The following is a 7753-nucleotide window of genomic DNA, read 5'->3' on the forward strand; positions in this document are numbered from 1 at the left end:
TAAATATGTTCGTATACACAATACAAATAATACAATATTTTATATGCGTTTATACTTTTAAATAGTAATGTTTATAATTTTAAAATGTGCTGGTGTGTATGATTGTTTAATCTCTCGTTCTGTCAGTATAACCGTTGTAATTAATACATTTCTTTCCCCTGTGTTTTCCTTAATATATACATGTATTCGATTCCGTTTTCGCCTTATTTCTGTAAAGCTACATTTCAATGAAATACGCGGATATCCATATTGCGGTAAAATACAACAAACTCACAAATTGAATAAACATTCACACGTCAACCATCAACGGAAAATGACAAAGTATGCTAAATACAATGTCAAGTTCACTCAAACAACATGTCCAAGTTTATTGAAACAATTATTTTATTGCATTAGACATACTAGTATTCGAATGTATAACCAAGCATCCAATAACTCTCAATAATATAACTGATTAAAACTGGGTCACCGCCTTGGAACGATAAAGACACTGTGATAACCTGTAATATATTGTTATGCCATTGCATGTATTTTATAAACACTATTAACGTTCTATGCACATTAACGCAGTCAGGTCATGGGTTACACTGATATCTAATGAAACCATGTAACTTTGTGTGACGTAATAACGCTACCCGCATTTTGCAACTGACCCAATTGTGCATGTCATTTAAGCTGTTATCCTTGTCATATGTGTTTATTCTACATGGTGGTTGATTTCTGCTTTAAACGAAAACACAGCTACGGCATATAAGCGCCGATATCATAACTAAGACATGTGTCAATCTTTCGTGTTGGCGGGTTTGAAGGGCCAAAATACTCGGACACGAAACGACAATTATACACGGCGTAACGACATTTATAATATTTGGCATTGATGTTAAGACTTTCGTCGATTAGGCACTATATGAACCCGATAACACCACAACGCGAAAGACGGACAAACGTCTTTAGTGACGTATCCGCGCGTATATTTTTTCTTTCGTTTTATTTTTAACGCCCTTCACATCTGCCAACACGCAAGGCAAATTCAATCACAAGCGTAAATAAAATTAGCCCTTACCAATAAATAAATGCCAATGAAATATTTAAGTTTCATGTAGTTTTTCTTGCGGCAACAAACGTTTTGTCTTTGCCCGTTTGATTTTATGATGTGGCGTATTGGTGGATTTACAATCAGTTAATAACACGCGGACACGCCAACACGACAAGTACCTTCATTTGTCGTGTTTACGGGTATAATCTGGTATGATGTCGTGTTGGCAATCTTAAAACCCGCTTTAATGCAATATGGCCGAATATTTCTGGCAAATTATACTCTATATTTGCTTTAGTGTAATGTTTTGGTTGTTAATATTGCCCTATACCGTATATGAAACTGGTCATTTGCAATAAATAAAGACCGCTAGAGGTTCCAAAGTATATCTTACCTATTAAATTCGTTTGATTTGTATTGTTTCCTTCATTGTACAGGCAAGAATTTAATATTGTGTCGTAAATAAATATTTTAAAAATAACATTGTTTTTCTCTAAACACAAAAACAAATAAAAACATTATTTAAATATTTATTGTTTATGCCTCATGCTTTACTTAACATTAGCTATGTGTTTAATATTAATCACATAAATATATAATCTAAGCAAACACAGACAATGTTTATTATATTTTCATAAATATGCAATACAAACATTTTCAGATCATTTTCATAAATGCATTTCAATTTATAGTAAAGAATGAGCTAGATTTCGATGGAAAATAGTATTTACTCAGCCATGTTAACGTATATGCTAGAGTGTTGCGACTGGACTATTGTTTATGTTTTTATATTGTACATGTTTAATCGGAACTTATTACCTTAATATTACGCGTCAACAAAATACACTGACTACAGATTAATTAATTGTATCATATTACCAGATGAAAATCGATAGTATAACAACGATCGTATAAACTTGAGCTTTATACTATCGCTATTTTTAGATCAGATTTGGGGTTTTCCAATAATTTGACAATATGTTTTTGTCAACTAGGGAAATGTTAAATCACCAAACAATGTGATGTTATATAATTATTTATGGCAAAAGGGAGGAAATAATAGGATAAATAGAATATTATGTGAGTTTTGTATCATGCTCGGCTCGAACCATGGTAGCGCTCGGCAAGCCGCGTGCTAACATGGTTCTAAGCCTCGCATGATAAACTTGATCTCTATCCAAAACTCACTTAATATTCTCTATATATGACATATGTCAAACAAACAATTTACAAGGAAATCAATATGTTTCACACTGCAAGTGCATTTAGAGTCACACAATAAGAGAATGCGTTCGTTTCTAAATTAGAAATACGTTAAACCTAATATACAACTAACATTTTAACCGATAAAACGTCGTAAAATTTCTATATAAGCTTTGCGAAATATGTATATTATACATTATAATACATTAATGTAATAATTATACAGATTTAAACATTATAATATAGTTTGTAACTGGTCAAATAACTGACAAAAATGTTATAAGAATTAATTGCTTGGCTTAACTTTCATCCTTTTATATAGTATTCGGGCAATTATATCCGTCACATTTTAGTCAGTCTACGATTGTATTATATATGAATAATATAAATATACTCGCATATTAGTGTAGCCATTTATATATGAATCAACATCCCAGCAAAGCTGTTCCAATAGTATTCATCATACTGGTAGACCTTACTATCGCCATAACTCCTCACCCAGACTTTATCTCCCATGGCGACCTTAGCAAGCGCCTGCATGGTCACGCACAGATAATAGGTCCCATCGCTGTGTCTTGATCTCTGCAGCGGCTTTCCGTCATGGACTATGTCAATACATGCCGAGGGGTCCTTCATTGGGCAATACTGTACAGTGAAGTACGCTCCGGCTACGGGCGCTGTGAAATGTCCTGTGTTAGGGTTATAGCCTTCCCCTCCGTTAACCAGGACGTTCTTGAATACAATCACCTGGTTTGAAGCATATGTAAACTCACCGGTAGACTGAAGACGGGCGTGAAACATTACCATTGGCACGGCACTCTGGTCTGAAAGAACGTTCGCTTTGCTTAATTGATTTGTAAAATGTTATTTTGCATTAACAAGTACAACTGCAAACATGTTCTAATGTATTCACGACACGACAAAATATAAAATAACCCAATACAGGGCATACAGCTGACAAGATAATGAAAGAGTTAAAAGCCCATAAACACTCAAATCAACAAATATTTTGTTCAATATTTCGAAAAATAAATTATACACATAAGAAATCGCTGTTCCTTATATCAATATCCAGAATTTCAATGCTAGATGTGGTCTGGTAACGTAGATTTAACAAGATACAAAACGCTCTTTTATGTTTTTGTGGGACAATGTTTTCAACACATGTTCATAAAATATGTTAGTGTTCGTGTGTCGTGTGAATAGATTTCATCAAAGGAAATTAAAATTGAATATAATATGTCACACAAAAATTAAAAAGAGCATTTTGTATCTCGTTTAATCTTTGTTACCATACCACATCCAGCGTTTAAATTTTCACTATTTCAATAAGGACACTGATTGTTTATGGGTAAACTTTAATTTTCGAAATATTTTGCGAAATATTCGTTGACTTTATATATTTGTTACTTAAAATAATAAATAGTATTTATTTCACAGCGACCAAGTAAGGAAGCAAACACTATTTATAACATACACGAAACTACAAAATCCGTTTTTGCAAAAATATATATAATTAATTTCAACGTAAACGCTTTTTAAAGGAAAACCTGTTTAATGAATTAAAAACAATGTAATTATTAGCGACGCTACGAATCTTAAATATACATCGTTGTAAAACAATCAGATATAAACTAATGTGATACCTCTCAAAATGTCCAGTGCTTTAGACGTCTGAACCACAAGCGTCTGTATAGATGAGGTCATTTCTGCAACCGTTGCAGTTATATTTCTTGTCCGAGAGTCAATGAAGTCGTCAACGTTAACCCTAAGAGTCTGCTTCGTAACTTCAACATCCTTTACAGTCTGTGACATGATCGACTGAACAGCTTCAGAGACGTTCTGCTTCGTTGCTTTCAGCACGTTTATGATTTCATAGAGTTTCACTTGGTCGTCCTTGATTCTTGCCAAAGTAAGTTCAACTTTTGCGTGAGTGTAAGTTATCTTATCAAGTGTATCTTTCAGAACCAGCTCGTTTCGGATTACCCTTTCCAGCAACTTCTCCTCGTAATCATACTTGGAGCAAACATCACATGAGGGTTCTGGAGCAATTGCTTTTACCACGATGGCAATAGAAAACATATATCCCAGCGCACGCCACATGGTTGAATGGAGTACGATCGCGCTGTATTCGTTATATCAATTTAATAAATCTTATCCGTCTTTTATGACATGCGTTTTCTGACTGATCTTAGAACTTCTTCCACTTATATTGTCAAGCCATTAGCTTTAGACGTTAAGGTAAGGATAACATGTCATGAAAAAAATACAACGGCTTATATGAACACCATATAGTGTTATTTTAGCTAATATTTAGGTGTAAGAATGAATGGAAAAAAAACTTCAACCGATCTTCTTTGTATATATAGCACATAAACACATTGCATGCTATTGCATCTTTTGGTTAGTTTGGCAAGTAGTTTAAGCGGTAAGTAAACTATTTAACAATATATATTGTGTGATACAAGCCTCGTTTTGTAAACAGATACCATGTTTGACGTCATTTATTATTGAACCAGATAATAAGGGATTAACAGCATACGTTCGAATTTCTTAGGAATGTTTATATTGTCATAACATGGCTGTCCGAATATTTTTTTCTTACAAACCCACGTTTAGAAAGGGGCTTGGTCTTTATGTAGTACTCGTATTTCTCTAGACTTTAGCGTTACGAATGCTAGGGTTGGTTCTTCGTGACTTGAAAAAGAATAGATAGAAATTATAATACGCCTGACGCATTATTTCGATTCTAATCGATTTAAAGCACTGATCTAGTTAACAGCTGTTTACATCGTAAGGTGTAGTGCTTGTTTGAAAAAGCGTATGGAAAATTTTCGTAGTTATTTGTTCTCTTTTACAGATGTACGAATATTTGCTTATACTTATTGGATAAAAAGGTACATAAAATGAAATAAAATTACTTAAAACATTATTACAAGCTATGTATAAATAACCCATAATCTTCTTAAGATTTTTTAAACATGTTGAATAGAAGCTATTAAATATGCCTTCTTTTAAACAAATTCACGACCAATATGAATGCTGCCTACATAGGTTTTGTTTCTTATAACAATTACACAAACACTCCAGCAAAAATGAAAAAATTTTTTTGTTAAACTTCGAAAATTATATATCCCATTGTGATTATTCAACGACAAACGCAAAAAGTTTAACTACACAAGTGATTATTTAAAAGGTTTGGCATTTAAATGTCAAGGCTGGGATCATTGTATTACACAGGTTCCCCCGAGAGCTGCGGGAAAATTAAGTACATAATGTCTACCCCCACTGACATATGGGAACTATGAGCATCGAAACTATGCCAATTAACGTAACAATTTGTTCTTCAACACTGGTACAGTCAATTACGCAGGATCCTGCCGTATGGGCCGAATTATGAAGACGATTCAATAGACTGATGGTGTTCCGCACGCTGCAAAGTCCCAGCCATGACGATGTAGGATTTTAAGAAAACTTGTAGAACTTGACAACTCATATAAAACAAACATCTGGCAAGCATGGCGTAATAACAAGTAAATAAGTTGGAGGGAGCGTGGAAAATGTAGAATTGGGTAAACCATTGACTTACTAGGATATGCGACAAACTCGAGAAAGATCACTTCTGCACGAGTACAACGGTTTTAAATAGTCGACAAGTCTAAGTATAACCGTAGACTTGGTAGAATGAGCTATGCCATAGTGGTTTTGGGTTTCGGGGTTCCCTAATGAAAATAGCATTATGTGGAATAATAACGCACTCGAAGAAATGACAACTTCGTGAGACACCATATTCCGCGATAGTTGTGACAAGAACCAAAACGACGTTTTAGCATGCAGTGGTTCGCCGTAAAGGCTCGATGCGTAACTGCATCATTTCTATGTGGTTTAAAGAAATGCATTTGTCAGGCACTCCCTGCGTGCTGACAGCGTTGTTGACCATAACGACTTCATGCGTATTATCTGAACGCAATCAGGAAGGGGAACCTCGAACTTAACTTCTCCTTGTTCGACCTTTGACTCTTTCTTCCTCATTTTGGTTATCAAACACTTACCCGGGGGAATGTCCACGTACCCCCAATACTGCATCGGTTTTTAACTGCCTCTGGCTGGTACTGTGTTTGTCAATGAGTGATGTTTTATGTGTAATGAAAATAATGATACCAGTGTAATGAAGAAAATAACACGTCAAGGTTATTAACTTCAATTCCAAATGGATTGATTCTGAACAGTAACTTTAGATGAGCTACAGCTTCAGCATAATCCATTTAACCCAATTGCAAATATCTACACACAGGATTGTAACTGGAATGTCATTCGGGAGGGTTTCGGGCGACATAGTTTAAACTTATACTTATCTAAGCATAGATAGTACTCATTTCGTTAAATTTGAATAATCATTGTACAAATTACCATAATTTGAGTTTATGTATTTATGTTTATTGATTACAACACTTATCAATGAATTCTTACAATAAACAGTAAAAATTTCAACTCAGGGCCAAATTATACTCATTTTACTATATTGTGATGTTCAAAATTGTTAAGGTATTGATAAAATTTGGCTCGTATTACACAAATAAAAAATGCAGCAATTATTAAGGTAAGTAGTGTTACATGCACAATATCTAAACAAATACCCAAATGATATAGTTTCATCAAACTTTGTAAAACCCCAATATCCGCTGTTACATACTATAGGCTTTGCAACTTGAGACAAAATTTTAGTTTAAAGAACTTCTATTTATAAGTCAATATAAAACGTACGACCTCGGGGGAGGTCACTTTTGACCCTCAGTCATAATTAAAATATAATTATAATGAATATATGACCTCGAGATACCACATATGAAATACATGGGCTTTGCGATTTCAGACCTAATGAGATTTTTAAAGGCTTCCCGTATGTCAGTCAATGTAAAACTGGTGACCCCAAGGCGTGAGGCCAGTTTTGTCTTAAGATGTACATTTTGAACAAACTGTGCTGATGACATCTAAATACACGACAAATATGAAAGCCTTTTGATAAAAGATTTCAGAAAAGAATAATTGAATTGTAGTGATCCTCGTCGGGCAAGACCACTATTGACCACAATAGTAGACGACCACTAGGTGATGCTACCTACCAAATAGTAAAATCCATTAGCTTTGTATTTTAGCGCATAATATTTGTTTCTAAGTTTTTGAAATATGTTCTTCTCAAATTGCTGACACATGGGGCATGATCCAAGAGGCATTATTTCAGAAAAACAATGTAGATGACTTCGAGATAATTATACATATCAAATTTAAAAGCCTTATACTTTGCGGTTTATGTAAGTTTTAAGAAATCGTCACAATATGATTATATGTAAAACTTGTGACCCCTAGGGCAGGGCAATTTTAGCCTAAGAGGAATAATTTAATCATTCGGCAGAGAACCGCTAAACAATAGTTTAGTCTCAAGGTTCCAAAGTGGAATAGTTAACTAGATTTCACTATAAACATACAATATGCAAAAGTTTACCCCATGGGGCA

At 34.2% G+C, this 7753-nt stretch overlaps 1 protein-coding gene across 1 annotated transcript; it reads right to left on the minus strand.

Annotated features, from left to right (window-relative positions):
- Positions 1-1649: 1649 nt before the first annotated feature.
- Positions 1650-4438, minus strand: LOC127867908 (uncharacterized). The gene is made up of 2 exons (XM_052409416.1): positions 3886-4438; positions 1650-3063 (listed from the first exon to the last, which is right to left on the minus strand). Exons 1-2 carry the CDS (start codon positions 4340-4342, stop codon positions 2654-2656), a joined length of 867 nt encoding a protein of 288 aa, XP_052265376.1. The 5' UTR covers positions 4343-4438; the 3' UTR covers positions 1650-2653.
- Positions 4439-7753: the final 3315 nt, after the last annotated feature.

Source organism: Dreissena polymorpha, chromosome 1, assembly GCF_020536995.1.
Source record: "Dreissena polymorpha isolate Duluth1 chromosome 1, UMN_Dpol_1.0, whole genome shotgun sequence".
NCBI classification, from domain to species: Eukaryota; Metazoa; Mollusca; class Bivalvia; order Myida; family Dreissenidae; genus Dreissena; species Dreissena polymorpha.

Bases quoted from the DNA above. Each gene is read 5' to 3' on its own strand.
- LOC127867908 (XM_052409416.1), bottom strand. From the start codon at position 4,342: ATGTGGCGTGCGCTGGGATATATGTTTTCTATTGCCATCGTGGTAAAA. The intron at 3,064-3,885 runs GTATCACATTAG...ACGTTCTTTCAG, and splicing joins AGCACTGGACATTTTGAGAG to ACCAGAGTGCCGTGCCAATG.